At 42.3% G+C, this 15,775-nt stretch overlaps 1 protein-coding gene across 1 annotated transcript in view; it reads left to right on the forward strand.

Moving 5' to 3' along the window:
* Positions 1-15,775, forward strand: part of PDIA5 (protein disulfide isomerase family A member 5) — a 104,348-nt gene that overhangs the window by 78,903 nt on the left and 9,670 nt on the right. The window contains exon 15 of the mRNA XM_075757065.1: positions 11,768-11,838. Coding sequence (XP_075613180.1) covers positions 11,768-11,838 — 71 coding nt within the window. The remainder of the gene's footprint in view (positions 1-11,767; positions 11,839-15,775) is intronic.

Genomic DNA, 15,775 nt, shown 5'->3' on the forward strand with positions numbered 1-15,775 from the left:
TTCTGGGCTCCCCAGTACAGAAAGGACATTGACGTACTGGAGTGAAGGGCCATGATGGTGATGAAGGGTCTGGGTCATCTGAAATCTGAGGAGAGGCTGTGAGAGCTGGGAGTGTTCAGCCTGGGGAAGAGGAGGCTCAGAAGGATCTTACCAGTATGCAGAAGTGCCTAATGTGGGGGGTAAAGAAGACAGAGCCAGACTCTTCTCTGCAGTGCTTAGGGATGGGACAAGAGGCCATGGGCAGAAATTGAAATGCAGGAAATTTTGCTTAAACGAAAGAGAAGGTGTTTTGTTGGTTTTTGTTGGTTGTTTTGTTGTTGTTTGTTTTTTTTTACTGTGGGTGTGGTTAAACAGGTTGACCAGAGACCATGAGGAGCCTCCATCCTTGGAGATACTCAAAACCCAACTGGACACAGTGCTGGGCAACCTGGTGTAGTTGACCCTGTTTTGAGCAGGGGACTTGGACTTAGATGATCTCCAGAAGTGCCTTCCAACCACAGCAATGATGTGTTTCTAGGAATAGTAACGCTAGAGTTTGAAATAGACAGTGATTTTTTTGTTTTGTTGGTTTTGGGTTTGGTTTTAGAGTTTGTTTTTGTTCTGATTTTCTCTAAATAGAAAAGGCTTTATAACACCCCCTACTAATTCTTGCACACAAACAGAAGTTGTCCACTTGCTGATAAGAATGAGACCAACACATGAAAACGCAGTTGTATCATTTTTTTGGTCAAGATTGCTGCCTCCAAAGAGACTACAAATGAATCAAATGTGTCAGAAACAGGAATTATATATAATAGACAGTCATTAACAGGTCCAAGTGATGGGGGGGCACTTAATTTTTAGATCAGTCACTTTTAGTGGAAGGGCTCGGCACTGAGCAAATCATTCTGTTCCTGCTTTTGTGAAAACACATGGTAATATGCGTTCTTAAAAAATAAAGACTTTCAGCAGCAATGAGAAATAATAGGGGCAAAATGCTGCCTTTTAATGGTTTGTAAGGGCAGCAGTTGCCCATGTTATTAACTTGCCAAATGGCCTCAATTTGTGGGACTCAACAGGGTTCGCAGAATGGGTATTTTTAATAAATACTTTGCTGGGAGCTGATTTCCGGTTCTGTGTTCAGCAGTAAAACTTTCACTTCATTGGAAATTATTTTTGTCAGCTGGAAAAGGTTATTTTCTGGTGAAGCCTGACCCACAGGGGTTACCCAAAGAACACCCAGAAATAAACCATACTGAGGATGATTTTAATGAGGTATTTTTGTATTGAGTAAGTGGCTGTGCTGTGACAAGAGGATGTGCAATTAAGAGACATCAGTCTCCTTGGCTCTTCACTTAAATTTTTTTGTAGGATTTTTCTTTCAGGGCTGGAAGAAGCTAATGAGGGTGCTTAATCTGTGTTGCGCCTGATAAAATCACAGAAGACTTTGAGATGATGTTTGAGCCATTAAAAGGCTGGGTGTTGTTCTAAGCTGTTTGTGGGAGAGGGTACCTGGATATAGTTGTGATCTTAAACAAAAAAAGCTCTTTGGCTTCCAAGTCAAGCAGGAATCTTGAAGTCATCGCTGTCTGATGGGTCATCTCCTGGCCATCAGTAAGAAGAAAGAAAGAAGTCAGAAAGGGAACTGACTAATTCAGTCTTGTCCATCCCTGAGTGTTTCATGAGCAGTGCATAAAATACTGAGAGCTAAAGCAAACTTGCATTAATTTTACTCACAGACTTTGTTCAAGATATTGATCATTCTGTATCTCTGTCCTTTCACAATAAAAACTGCCCAATTTCTTCTGTTCAAGTTATGCATCGAGGAATATACAATGACAGAAAAGCACTTAGCTGAGAGTCCTTGCCAGAGTGGGTTGCATGGTGTGCAGTGGGTGCAGACCATGCTTTGGCTAACAGCCAGGGCCAGTGTGCTCCTCCGGCCCTGCTAGCTTGCTGTCATCAAAAAGCTGTTTTTAAGAAAGCGGTAATGTTTCCTTTTCATCCCTCCCATTTTTTGAAGTAAGCTGGGACAAAGCTGGTCACACCGTTATCTCAGCCTTTGTACAGGAAGGTTTGGTGACATAATGCTGCGTTCTGGCTAAGCTGGACTGCTGTGACAAAACACGGCAATTTTGACTGACCGTGAGGCTTCAGCCAGTGGCTACTGGGCCTGAGACGACTGATCTGGGTCTCAGTGCTGAGCAGATCTGGGTGGCATAGTTCTGTATGAAGGATGCACAGAGGGGGCTAAAATACTCAACAGTTGAGTTAATGGTTCCAGATGCACCGAGCAAAGCAGCAGCACAGATGAATTCAGCGTCCTGTGATGGCCTCAGATTGGCTCCCACCAAGAGGTATTCCCGTTGCTTGCAAGCACATCTTGTTAAGTTTTCATTAGGAGGCTGTATCAAAGAGCCTGAACAAAATATGCGTGTTTGTAAATGAAGCTTAAGCTATCAAAAAATTATTAAAAACGTGCTGAACAGAAAGAATCCGTTTCAAGGCAAAACCCCTTGCAGGAAGGATTTTCTGGTTGTTGACTGAAGCAGAAGCGAGGTCTGGACCCTCTGATAATGAGGCTTTAAATCCTGCGTGGGCTGGCACTGCAGAATTTTGATATGTTAGCTCTGCCACTAACTGGTTTTTCTCCTGCATTAGTGGTGCTCTTGCTACAGGCTTGCGTTAGCGAGGTGCATTCCTGTCGGTCTAAATAGTGCTGATGCCACAGAGCATGTCCACAGGCTGGTTTTCATAAAGGATGAATTTAGAGAGCGGTCTCTGCAATCAGGCAGAACTGCTCTTTGCCCCAGTGTTTGTGTCGAGGATATTAATTAGCACCGAGAAAACAGTTTTAACTGCTCTCAACTCAGAAGTTGCAGCATTTAACGGGACTGCGCGTAGCTGTTACAGAAGTGCTCAGAGGTGGCTGTCATGGAGCTATGGCATTAAACTAAAATTTGTTGGGGTGATCCAGCTCCTCTTGTTTTGTAAAACAGCATTCATGCTTTAAATCTGTCGTAACCCTAAAATGTTACAGCTGCTTGAATTGATGTGAAGAATATTACCTGTATATAAACAGTTCAGGCTTGTGACAAGGGGAAGAGGAGGGAGGTGCATGCCTTCGCTGTGTGAAATTCTCTCCTCACTGACACACAGCTATGTTGGTCCAATGTCATGTAAAGTCTGTGTGGGGTACATGGAGACGTTTAACTATGAATGTGTCACCCATCTTACGCACTGTCATCAAACCTATTTCCAATAAGACATACTTTTTCAGGTAATGCTCCGTTATCCTAACGGGCTGCTTTTGAACCTCACTTAGCGCAGGTGTAATTCAACGGTGCCTCCCCCAGTGCTCTGCCAGACCGCTGCTAACTCAGAGCAGTTTATCTTCCGATTACCAGTTCTATCCACTGGCATGTTAGATGGCAAAATGATTTAGTTTGCTCTTTAAATATGTTTGCAGTTAACCAAGGCTGATGCTGACTTGGTTAACTGCTGTTACCAGCTTTCTTTGTGCCACGTGGGCCAGTGACAGAGTTTATCTGGAAAATCCAGGTCTGGTTTTGTTTTGGATGTAAGTATTTCTCTTTAACCCTTTCTATCCAGAGCCAGCTTGCTGTACAGCTTTCCATCTTAAAGGATAGCTTGTTGCCAAATGCCAAGTGCTGTTCTGTCATTTGTAATTCACTGCAGTCGGTCGTATCATTGCCTTTTGTAGTGGATAAAACAGCCCAGGAGTTTTGTGTGAGTCTTTCTCCTCTTCTCACCTTTACAGTTTGGCCTGTTCTGATGACTTTGTTGCTGCTATTGCGATTGTTCATGTCTAAGGCTGTGGTTTCCAAAGATTAGGGTCTCCCTGTCTCCTCTGTATACCTCCAAAGTGCTACAAAATGGGTTCAGATAGCTTAGAAAAAACCACAACAAAACCCACCAGCAGGCTGTGAAATTTGTAGTAAGTTGCCTGTTGTTGTTAAGAGTAGCGAAGCAAGCCCTAGTTGACCTGATGCTTAACTGAAAACCTCATGACCTTTTTCAAATCAAAGGACAAATCCCCCTCCTTTCAATTACCAATATCTCGTGTCTTGGAAATATGATTATGCTATGTGTCAGGTCATGTCATAAAATGAGCTTTGGTTCCAGATATTCAATTAAAAGGCCCTCTGGTTTTCTACTGGTAGAACAAAAGCGAATTAACCTTTCAGTAACATCTCCAAATGCCTTTCTCAAATCTGCCTGTGGATTCAATAACTTCTGTAGCTACACGAATTGTGCTGGTTTAAGCAGTATACCCATTTTCAGCTCTTATCTGTGCAATTACTGTCTGTGGCCTGTCTTTCCTTGATTGACCAAGTAATATTCTTGTTTTAATTCTAGTTAATCACTTGGAACTCTTGAAGTGGAAACAGGCTTTGCTTTACTCTGCGGGCTACAAGCTCCCGGGTTTGCTTTGATAGCTGCGCAATGTGCTGCTTTCACTTACTTAGAATTGCAGTCATTTAAAAACCAGTAACGGAGGGCAGCATCTACCCCTGTTATTTAGATGGTGATGATTTCAAGCAGAGGTGGGGAATCGGAAAGTCATTCCCTGCTCTGCATTTTGCATGCTGAGGGCTCCATCCTGCCACGTGCTGAGCCCTCTGGGCCCCAATGGCTTTGCAGTTGAATGAATGGAGTCAGCACCTTGCAGCCCCGCTCCCCTTCAAGCAAGATTGTGAACCCTGAGAGTCACTTAACCTCTTCCTGACTCCATTTAACCTTGGGTGTAATGACAGAGGGGGATAATCACATCTGTCTCTCTTAGGGGCAATTTGAAGCATAATTAATTGATATTAGTAAAGCATTTGAGATCACCCATTGAGAGCTACTAAAGGAAGCTGGAGGCTGAAGGGGGAGCAGAGCCCTTCCTCATGCTGAGGATAGAGCACAGGCAGCACAAATGCCACGGTCTTGCAAATCACTGGGCTTTCAGATCTCCTCTAAGGCATTGGCCAGGACTTCACTATGAAAATACTGACAGTTTAAGTTAGTACATTCGATATGGAAACAGTCTACAACATTAAAATGTATGCACGTTTAAACTATCTTTTTGGAAAATCTCACATAAAATACATGCACACTGCTTTGTTACTTTACTTACCAGAATTTATTATGTACTAAAAGATGCTAAAAGCACACATAGAAACAACATGGGTGGGGTTATACATCATTATGTATTCATGGTGGGCAAAAAGTCTAAGGTAGAGTGTTCTGAAGTGACAATGCCTGATCTGCAGTGGTGTAGAGCCGCGCTAGTGGAGATGCTCAAGTTAGGGTCAGCAGGGGCTGCGTCCTCGCCTGGCCTGTGGGGCGGTGCTGGCACGCTGCGGCTCCCGGCCGCTCGGGAGGCGGTGATACAAGGACAGCAAACCCATATCACCTCTGTAGCAGTTGCAGCTCAGCAATGTGAGTCAAGGACAGCCTGCAGTCTGATCAGGTGGAGAACCACTGCATGAAAGCATCTTTTTTAGAAAACCATTCCCTTTCAGACTGAAAATCACTGGTGATGGGGAATGTGAATTTCCTGTCTGAATTTGACTGGCTTCAGCACGCACCAGCTCTGGAGGTTACATAGCCTTTGGCACCCAGCTTGAATAGCTCATTGTAATGAAAACTACACTGACTTTTCTTGATTTCTATCACTTAATCTTTGGATTTAAGCTATTGACACACTGAGCTTCCTGACTTCCTCTGCCATGAAATGCACCTTCTGCTCCTGTTATTTTTCTTATGGGTCTTCTGAACCCCTTCCAGTTTGAACTCATTCTTGATTTGTGGACCCAGAACTGCAAATGGCATTTTGGAGGTGCCAGGCATAGAGGCTCCCTCCGCACCTACTTAATATTTTCATTTATATATTCAGTGAAGTTCCTTTTGACAACTCCATCATTTTCTTTCAAAGCTATATTGCTAGTATTGTTTGGGCCTCTTTTGCTTCTAATACATTTAAAACCCCTTATACACTTAAAACATCATTATTACCTCTGCTGACTGTAGATACTGCTTTGATGTCCGTTTGCTTCCTTTATCTGTTTTGTACAAATTGTTAGCTTTTGATTTATATTCATTAAAAACAGCTTCACCTTTCTTCTATGTGCTATGCTAATACAATTTCCACTTTTCTAAGGAAACTGAATTAACCTTGTACTGTTCAGCTGTAGAGAGGTTATATTATATCGCTGGGCTTTTTAGTTTCAAATTAAACAAAGCATGAAGTAACTTAAAGGACTTTTTTCATATTTAAGCAAGTAGAAACCTGTGGGGTTTTTTTGGAAAGAGAACTTGATTCCTTCAGGTAATTCTGAAAATTTCACACAATTTTATTTTAAATGTAATAATTTTATTTCCCAACAGGGTGCATGTGTTTAATGCACTACTCTAGAGACATCTTTATAATATCCATCTGGTCCTAATACTTTTGTACATTGAAGTTTAAGAATCTCTAAGTTTTCCTTTTGACTCACTATCATCTCTGAACAATCCACTTAGTTAAAAAAAGAAACTCCATCCAATGAAAAATTCTCCATTTGAATGTAATAAAGACATATAGGTTATTCACTTGATTGTTCCATTGCTTTGAAATCCTCTTTACATCCCTTCCATATCCCATGGGACCCTGCAATTATGGGAAATGTTTAGAATTCTGAATTTATTTATGTGGATTTATTGAATTGCTACCACAGCATATGCTTGATTATTTTTATGTTTGGGGCAGTGTATACTTGGTTTTTAATAACAGGTTTGTGTCTTTCATACCTTACCTGAAAAATGGGTTTGTATTGTTTTTTCTTCAGTCTGCTTTTTGTTTAAAAAAAAAAGTACTTTGCAAGGTGATGTGAGCACTAGTAAGTTTTTCTATTTCCCCATGTGATATCTTTGTTTTACATAATATATACAAACTTTTTGTGGCATTCCATTGGAAACCACATCCTGCTTGACTTTTATTTCTTCTTTATTTCTTCAGAGTCCTCAGACCTGTGTTTCCATGAGGATGAATCCAGCTTCTGTGCTGGCCTCTTCAACCCCTCTCTGTGTCCAGACCAAAGCTAGCTTATTGGTCCGTTCCTCAAAGACACCCAGAGAAGATGCTGTATCATGCAGTTGTTCTGCTATCAGTAAATTCAGTCCATGGAAAATAAGCTGGGCTATATATTTTCCATCACTTCATCTCCCAAAAGGCCCACTATCTTTCCTTTAAATGCCTTTCTAATTAGATGAGATTTAATCTGACTCCCTCTCCAGCCCCTCAGTGCTAACGGGTCTAAATGAAGCCTGCTTGCTTGATTTCCCTCGTCTGCCATTCATCAGCCATGCCTCTTGAATTTTTACCCACAGAAACCATATTTTTCATGTACTGGATCAGTTGAGAACTACTTGGTTTTCAAGGTGAGGAATGTGACGGTGCCCACTGCAACTGTACTGCTGCGTGCCTTCCCAGCCCTTACCAACTTTGCAGTATGAATGGTAGAAAAAAAACCCTGCAGAAAATACTGGGTTTGTGTAAAATTTAAAATTTGTAGTGCAAAGGCAAAGAGAACTTAGAACCCCTCTATTGCAGGTGTGTTCTCATATGGATCCACCCTGTGGTTTGAGCAGGCAGCCCTTGTGTCCTTGCTGGCTTCAGTGGTCAGGCAGAGCAGATACCAACATGGGCTGCATGGGGGGGCCTCCAGAGTGCAAAATTTTGAGCACAGAGAGGTGAGAATGTCTGGCCAGAGCTGTAATAAAGCTGTATCACTTGCTGGTTGGGAATGGAGAATGGCCTTAACACATGCTACTGCATGTGCATTAGACATCAAGCTTGTTTGCTTTCCTGCCAGGTGATGCAAGTGTGTTTCTGCATTAGGAAATGAAGTTAGCTCGAGATTTGCAGAAGTGATTAGAGATTTTGAGCGCCAATGCTGGGGTTGTGTGGAAAGGCTGAATGTTCCAAGAGCAGATTTCTTTCAGATTTCTCAAGTCAGGCACAGGAAATTACTGTTCAGTTCACATCTGCTGTTAACCCTGTTAAGGTCAAATTTGACAATGATGTAAAAACAAAGAAAGAAAATCGGTAAAGCAAAGCCATGCACCTACGTTAGAAGGCTCTGCTCCTAGAAGTGCTACTTCCAATGCTGCTCAATTGAAAGTCCACTTCTTGCCTTGTAGGAAGCCTGTGTGCCTACCATAGTACCCACATTATTCAACTAAAATGAAATGGAATGAATCTTCCCACTTCTTTAGTCCATAGTGACTTACTGTCCTATAAATACTAGTGAGAAAGGGGCAGGACCTTTTGATTCTTGACACCTTACACACACCTTCAGATGCCACCAGTTTAATCTCTTTCCATTGCAGCCCGTCTGGAAAATCCTTTGTAAGGAGCCTGCACACTTCCTATCTTCATGTACAGTGCTCAGTACATTTCCTTTCTTTGCACTTTCAAATCTGGAAGATAGTGTTAACACTTAAAATAAACGTGTGATAGTGGGTGTGAAGAGGGAATGGGGAGAACAAGTTTTCCGTCTGTCAAAATGAAGACATCAACCTCTGCTTTTATTTTTTTTGGCATGTGTGCTTTAAATAGAATGACTGGGTTGGGTGACTTCCAAGTGTTTGCTGCATTTGGCAATCCTTCTAAGTTGTAACAGATGAAGTTCTGCTATTCCATCTGATGTGCTCCTTCCCCCTTTTTCGGTGACTCCTGAAACTCCTTGGGAATTCATCGCAGCGTTAACATCTGTTCCAAGGATGGATGTCCAAGGCTAGCAAAATGCCTACTGGACTTGGAGTCAGCTCTGCCAAAAGCCATATGGTTGTGTTTTAGTTTTGCAAGCACAGTGCAGTAAAGAAAGGAGGTTGGGCCAAGAGAGAAGTGAGAGGAGGAGAGATGGCGCTTCAGATTGGTAAATGAAGGTAACTTTTTGTCATTTGGTATTAGGGTGGGAAGATGAGAAGGTCACAGAGAAAAGGAAATAAAAGGTGTGAGCATACGTTCCTTTGTCAGTTGTTTTGAATGACATGGTGCTCCTCTCCTCTGTGTGGTGGTGTTGACCATAACCTCAAAGCACGTTTGATTTTGCCTACCTTTTCCAAAATGCCATAACAGTCTCGATAATTGGATGCTCCCTTTTGGCCTTACAAGATGTACATCTTTTCTGAGAACCAGGCTCAAAGCCCTTCTCAATGCCACCTATTGCACACTGCAGCAGCATGCACAGTGGTTACTTGCTAGGGTGGAAGGGACATCAAGCAGCTGCTGATGCTTCCCTGAGCAGTCACCGGCTAAACAGCCACTTGGGCTGTTTTCTTACCAGCCATCTGTTGGCCCCTGTAAAATGGTAGCTTGCATTTTCAATAAACATTGGACTTTTCTGTGTCTGAACGAATATGCTTGTTATTTGTCGAATCGTATTCTGCTTTTCTTGAAGAGTGTAGCTCATGGAGAGCTCTTATGTGCTGCAACTTTAGTGGGGGCTTAGGGGCAGGCTTTACCAAATGCCCTGTCCTCTGCAGACCCAGCACCCGTGAGGTGGGAAACACATTGACTGATGTATCATAAAGGTGTTAGAGGGGAATAAGAAGACATGAAGTCATGTATTTCTCTTGAAATATCTTTTATTGAGGGTTTGAAAGTTGCTGTTTGGTGAAATCTAAATTTTAAGCTCAAGAATCATAAGCAGAAAAGGCAACCTGGAAGGTTTAAGTTTTTAGGAGCCTTTATGTTTTAGTGTAACAGTTGGAAGTGCTTTCGAGTAAACTACAGCATGTAGGCATGTAGACTAGAACAAGTGTTCTTGTTTTAGGAGTGCTAGGAGTGCCTGATTTTTCTTGTTTTCTTGTCTCTGGAATTCTTTTTAGATGTTGTCACCAGTTCTGATTTATTTGTGTAGAGCAGTGTTAACAAGTCAACCGAGGCAGTCACCCCGCAGTACAGGGCATTATCCAGGATGTGTCAAGAGACAGGCCTGACCTGAAGGCCTTTCAGTGTCGGGTAGACAGGACAGGCAAGTGGCAAGAGAGAAAATGGGTCACCGAGGTGGGCTGATGGACACGGGAGCAGCCTGGAGCCTTAGCCTCCACCACCACCTCCTCCTCTTCCTGGCCATTTACTCCCAGGCAGTGCCAAACTTCTCAACAAAGTTAATAGTTTGCAAGCTGTAGAGGACCTGCACTGTCTCCCACTGAAACACAGCTGCCATCGTGCTGCGTAAAGAGTTTGAAGCCATTAAGATGGATTTGCAGAAGTGCCTCATTTTCCCAGGAAATGTCCCCTTGACTTTTCCATATTCTTAGTTACTGTATAGACTTTCAGTGTATTAATACACATGTGTGTCATTGCAGTGCTTTCAAAATCCTATTCTGAAGAAAAAAATGCTCTAAGAATCAAAGCAGCGCTTGTAAGCAATGAAATTGCCTTTTGGTGAAGATGAAAGGGGTGTGCAGCCTTTCCTTTGTGGAGAGGCGCGTGCAGTGTTTATGCACAGATACTGTTTTTCTTGTCAGCTAAAGGAGCGAGTGCAGTTCATGAGAGGGTGGCAGCAAGCCTCCTCAGAGGGCATTTCTTCAGTACTGACTTGAAAGTAACACAGCCACTTGTTCATCATTGCAAAATACTGGTAAACAACAGTAGCATAAGCTGTAATTGGAGCTTGTGAGCAACTCGTCTGTGTTCTGTTCCTATCCAGAAAAAATAGCAGGATGAACTCTTTTGCCTTTGCTGTCGTTATGCAGGCTTGACAGAAGTGTGTCCGTTCCTTTTTTCGTTGCATCTTAGCAAAAAACAGTGTTCAGTGTCTTTGCTTGGGAACAACTTCTTTATGCTGTATTTGAAACAAAGTAATTTGTTACAGGTATGCAGGTACTTTCCTTTGCAAAGCTTTACTTAGTATTGATATTTTGAGACTAGTTTGGATTAATCGTAGACAATAAACATTGCTTCTGAATTAAGAGCATTCACATCTGAATCGTCAATCAAGAGAGCAGTTCTTGTTCCCCTTCTGTGGCTTCTTCTGAAACGTTTGCATTGGTACAAACAAGTATCAGCCCATCTCCCACACAAAGCTGTGGCGTTCTTGTGTGTCTGTAAAACTCTTCTGGGGTTGCTCACTTGTGGTGAATGGGAGGAGACTCTCCAGGAAGGGCAGCAGCAGTCATCCTAACCTGGGACTGGACCTCTGCTAAAGAAAGATGCCTAGCCTCTTGGACTTGCTTCTCTTCCCCTCCTTTGTGTTCCCAATGGCTTGGGTCCAACACAGGCAATTCCCAAACACTTCTAAATGCTCCCAGCGACTTCCTTTCCACCTTCCAACCTCCTGTTCACAACTGCACTGTCTTTATTCCCGTGTCCAAATGTAGCTGGTGTCTGTGGCAACAGCATAGTAACCTATGTGGTAATACCCATGAGAAGGTACAGCAGCAGGGAAATGGTTTGCCTGTTTGTGGCTAGCGATCTTAAAATGCTCTTAAGGGAGTGGTGATAGAGAAAAGCCCCCCGGCACCATGGTCCCTATATAGGATGTCGTGTAACTGTAAGTATACACTTAAACTGCTTGAAGGCAGAGGGATTTTGAGCCCGTGCTTAAGTTCGTGTAGCTGACGTGTGGTCTACAGAGGCCTTGTCCTGCTCTTCCCAGAACTGGAGAACTCTTGTCTAGAATTATTTTTAATACAAATTTTCCACTGATTCACCATGTGTCTTGAGTTTGTCCCACTATCTTATTTACGACTAATGTTTATGTTGTTTTTTTCTTCCTGTGTCAAACAGGGTGTCCCCACTGTAAAAATGCCATTCCGCATTTTACAACTGCTGCCGAAGTCTTTAAAGACGATCGAAAGGTAACTTGCTGTTAATTATTTCTGAGATCTTTAAGAATGTTTTCCACCATTTGTATTTTATAGGCTTTGATTATTGATAAGGTTGTAGGGTTGTAAATAAAATTGCTGTTACACTAATAGAAATGTATTGCATCTTAGGGGTTGTATCTTTTTTGGTCAAACTGAGTTACACTTTTAACCTATTCTGTTTTCCTTAATTTGTTGTGTTTTCTGTTTAATTCTTTGTGTAAGAGTTCTTTTCTATGAAGCAAAACACATTCTTTCTCATTGAAAGATTAATAGAAGATAATTTACATCATCTCCATTCCCCTTCAGCTTTTGTCAGCTGTAAGTGGAGTGCGTGTGGAGAAACCACAAGTTGTGTGACAGTCCCGAAGACCTCAATCGTATAACTAATCTTTGCTTGCATAGCATAAATGTAATATATTTCTGTAAGTTGGCTGACTTGAATCCAGGATGTCGGGCCCTTCTAGGACCCTTGTGCTTCTGCCTTGAAAATACATCTAATGGCTGAAGCACACCAGTTAATTTCTTTGCATCAGCTGAACCATTTTAACTGAATGTGTGCATATCTGGGATTTAAAAAAAAACCTCAAACACCTGAGCCACTGTATTTAACCAGTTAACTAGCTAGAAACCTGCTTATTATATTTGAGTGAACTGTATTTCATTCTGATCTCCAAATTTGTTCCAACTTCATGATTGCTTTGTGTTTAGGTGTGGCATGGAAAAGATTTGGCAGTTTAATAGGGAAATTGGTCTCTGCGGCTTCCTGAGGAGGGGATGTGGAGAGGGAGGTGCTGAGCTCTTCTCCCTGGGATCCAGTGACAGGACACGTGGGAATGGTTCAAAGCTGCGCCAGGGAGGTTCAGACTGGACCTTAGGAAGCATTTCTTTACCGAGAGGGTGGTCAAACACTGCAACAGGCTTCCGAGAGAGGTGGTCGGTGCCCCAAGCCTGTCAGTGTTTAAGAGGCATTTGGACAATGCCCTTAACAACACACTTTAACTTTTGGTCAGCCCTGAAGTGGTCAGGCAGTGGGACTAGATGATCGTGGTAGGTCCCTTCCAACTGAAATATTCTATTCTATTGTAGTCTCTATTCTATTCTAAACGAAGAGGTAATTTTGTAACAGTTATACCCCTATTAATCTGCCTGCTACCATAACAGGAATTTGTCGTGGGTTTTTTTTTCTTTTCCTCTCATCTTTTCTGTAACTCACATCAGATTGACAAGAAACAAATCATTCTTGTATCACTGACTGCATAAAATTAGAAGTCCATCACTTATGCCCTCTGGCGCACAGATGATTTAGAGGCATGCAGCTTTTTGTTCTCTTACTGCTGTAAATTTGTGTGCTCAGATGCCTTTTGGTTACTTATTTGTTTCCAAGATCTCTGAGAAAGTTTCCTTGTTTTCCCACTTTTCTGGTAGTTCCCAACGAAACCTCTCGTTCCTAAACTCATTAAAATTTCAGTCAGAGGAGATGAAGCAAATGTGCCAAACAATGTGAAACTTGCTTATTAGAGGATGTGTTAACAAGGAATCTGAATCATGGCGGTGTTTATCGGACGTGGTGGTGGTGGTAAATGCAGGCTTGTGAAGCTGTCAGTTCAGACGGCAGCTTATGAAGGTTGAATCTTGCAGGACTCCAAGAGCAGAGCAGTGATTGACGATTGCATCTCTTGACTTCAGTTTAAGGCTGAAGTGAGGAGGTATAAAATGTAATGAGTTGGAACAGGAGAGCCAATAGGGAATATTAAGGCTGGTACAGTTTCAGAGAGGTGCGTGCAGTTAGGGAAAAAGACGTTATTCCACCCCAGTGACTTATGAAAGTGCCAGGGATGGATTATCTGGGGACCCCTATTTAATTGTGTACAGCCATAACCTGCCAAGGTGCTTCTTGCTGCCAGTTTGTGCCCTTGTGGAAAACAAAATAAACCTGTTTAAGACTTCAGAAGGACATGGTGGCTGTTCCCACAAGGAGCACTGGGCATATTCCCATGTTTCAAACTGGGCTGAGCCTTCAAACCTTGGTTAATTTGTAGTTCTGTAGGGTTTCAAACTTCTGTAAAATTACTGCTTAAGAGGGAGGAAATATTTCTTCTTTCAAAACCAGGGAAAGATTGCTAATTTTCATTTTTAATCTGTAGCAGTGGTTTTTTTTTTCCCCTGGAGAAAGGTTTTTTCACTTCAACAGTATGGTAGCATTTAAACTGCACATTCTTTTCAGTAAGGGTGGTCCTTTAATTAAACATTTAATTCTGCAGAAACTAAAGAACAATCAAAAACATTTCAGCCTTGAATTGGTTATAAATGGTATCTTAAAAGGCATCCTTTGGGAGACTTTGAGTCTTTACATTGGAATTTTGAAGATGAGCAGAGCTTGAAGCTGGCTCTACAGATTTGCTGTAAGGGGGGTGGTTTTGGCACAGAATCCCCCCCTCCCGGGGCTGTGTGTAATGCCGTGTACTTTTTTATCATTTGCACTGCTAGAGTTGGAGTTTAAAAACACAATGCTCAGAACATTGGCCCCAAACGTCAGTTCTTGTTGGCCACATCACTGCTGGTGGTTTTAGCAGAAATCCTGAGCCTGCGTGCTTGCCTAGGGCAGTGCTGTGGCTATTGCAAAACACGGCTCCAGGTGTAGCCCCTAAACCAGAGCCTCCGCATCTTTCCATGTACCTGGAGAAATTCAGTGCCAGTAAGTCCAGATCAGTGGAGAGGTTAGTCTAGATCAGTGGAGAGGTTAGTCTAGTGAAGCAGTTAGCATATTGCTTTCAGTTATTTTAAAGGAAAAAAAGAAAAAGGAAAAAAAAAAAAGCCATCTGAAGCATTCGTGCCTTGAGGTGCTGTGGCCTTTGCGTACAGTTGCCAGGGGAAAGCCTTTGGCCTGTGCTCCACAGCTCAAGTTTTGGCAATGACCAGTGTACGTCAGAAAATGCAAATGTGAGGATTGTCACTTTGCTGAACAGATTGAAGAGCAGGAAGGCATGTTCACTAACTACTCCAGAGACTCTTGAAAGGGCACCAGCTAAATCTTCAAAAAAATCTGCATTCTGCCTTTTGGCTGATCCTAAAGTTCAGCTTGAAGGAACTGATTTGTGATGCTCCAGCTTGGATTTGCTGAAGGAAAGCTCTTGACTCCTCAAGGCCTCTCAGTAACAAATGTCTGGAACTCCCCCAAAGGGGCTGCTCTTTGACCATTCTTCTCCATTTTCACTGAAGACTGTTCCTGTACAAAGGCACTGACCTAAATTGAGCACTGCAGCTGGGTTCTGGTGAATTTGTACAGAAATCGTTGTGGCAGAGACTGCTGGGAAGGGTGCAGCTGATGGGGTGAGTTGGGGTGCTGATGGGGGGCTGCAAGACAGCAGTGAAACTGGTGAGTCCCCAGTGTGTATTGTGAACCATGGTTTAAAATCATTGTACCAAACAAATCACTGTACAGAGTTATCCAAATGAATTAATATTTTAGTTTGGCCAAGAATTTGATCCCTGTTTGCTTAAAAAAACCATGTGTTGAATTTCTTTTTAATTAGACTCATTAAATATGGTGACGTTAGCACTGTACATCATGGTACCTACTAATGGATCTTCCCTTTGCAAACAGGCCTGCTTTGAGAAGAGCTGATGAATTGCAGCTATGGTAATGCCCCTATGGCACATCAGGGCAGCTAATAATGAATCTTCCATTTGCAAGGCCTTTCACACTGGGAACAGTAGCTGAATTGCAAGAACCTTTAGCAGGCTGGCTTGTAACTGCCGTTAGAATCCAGAACAGGTAATATAAATAGAAACCTATGGAGTAATCATAGAGAAGAATACACGTCTGTCTTATTCATAGGTGCTTTTAAGACATTTGGCAACAACAAAGATTTTTTTTCCTAATAATCAGGTAATTGTTGTCTGGAATTTACTATACTTTAAAAATGTT

Source organism: Balearica regulorum, chromosome 6 (assembly GCF_011004875.1).
Source record: "Balearica regulorum gibbericeps isolate bBalReg1 chromosome 6, bBalReg1.pri, whole genome shotgun sequence".
Classification (NCBI taxonomy): domain Eukaryota; kingdom Metazoa; phylum Chordata; class Aves; order Gruiformes; family Gruidae; genus Balearica; species Balearica regulorum.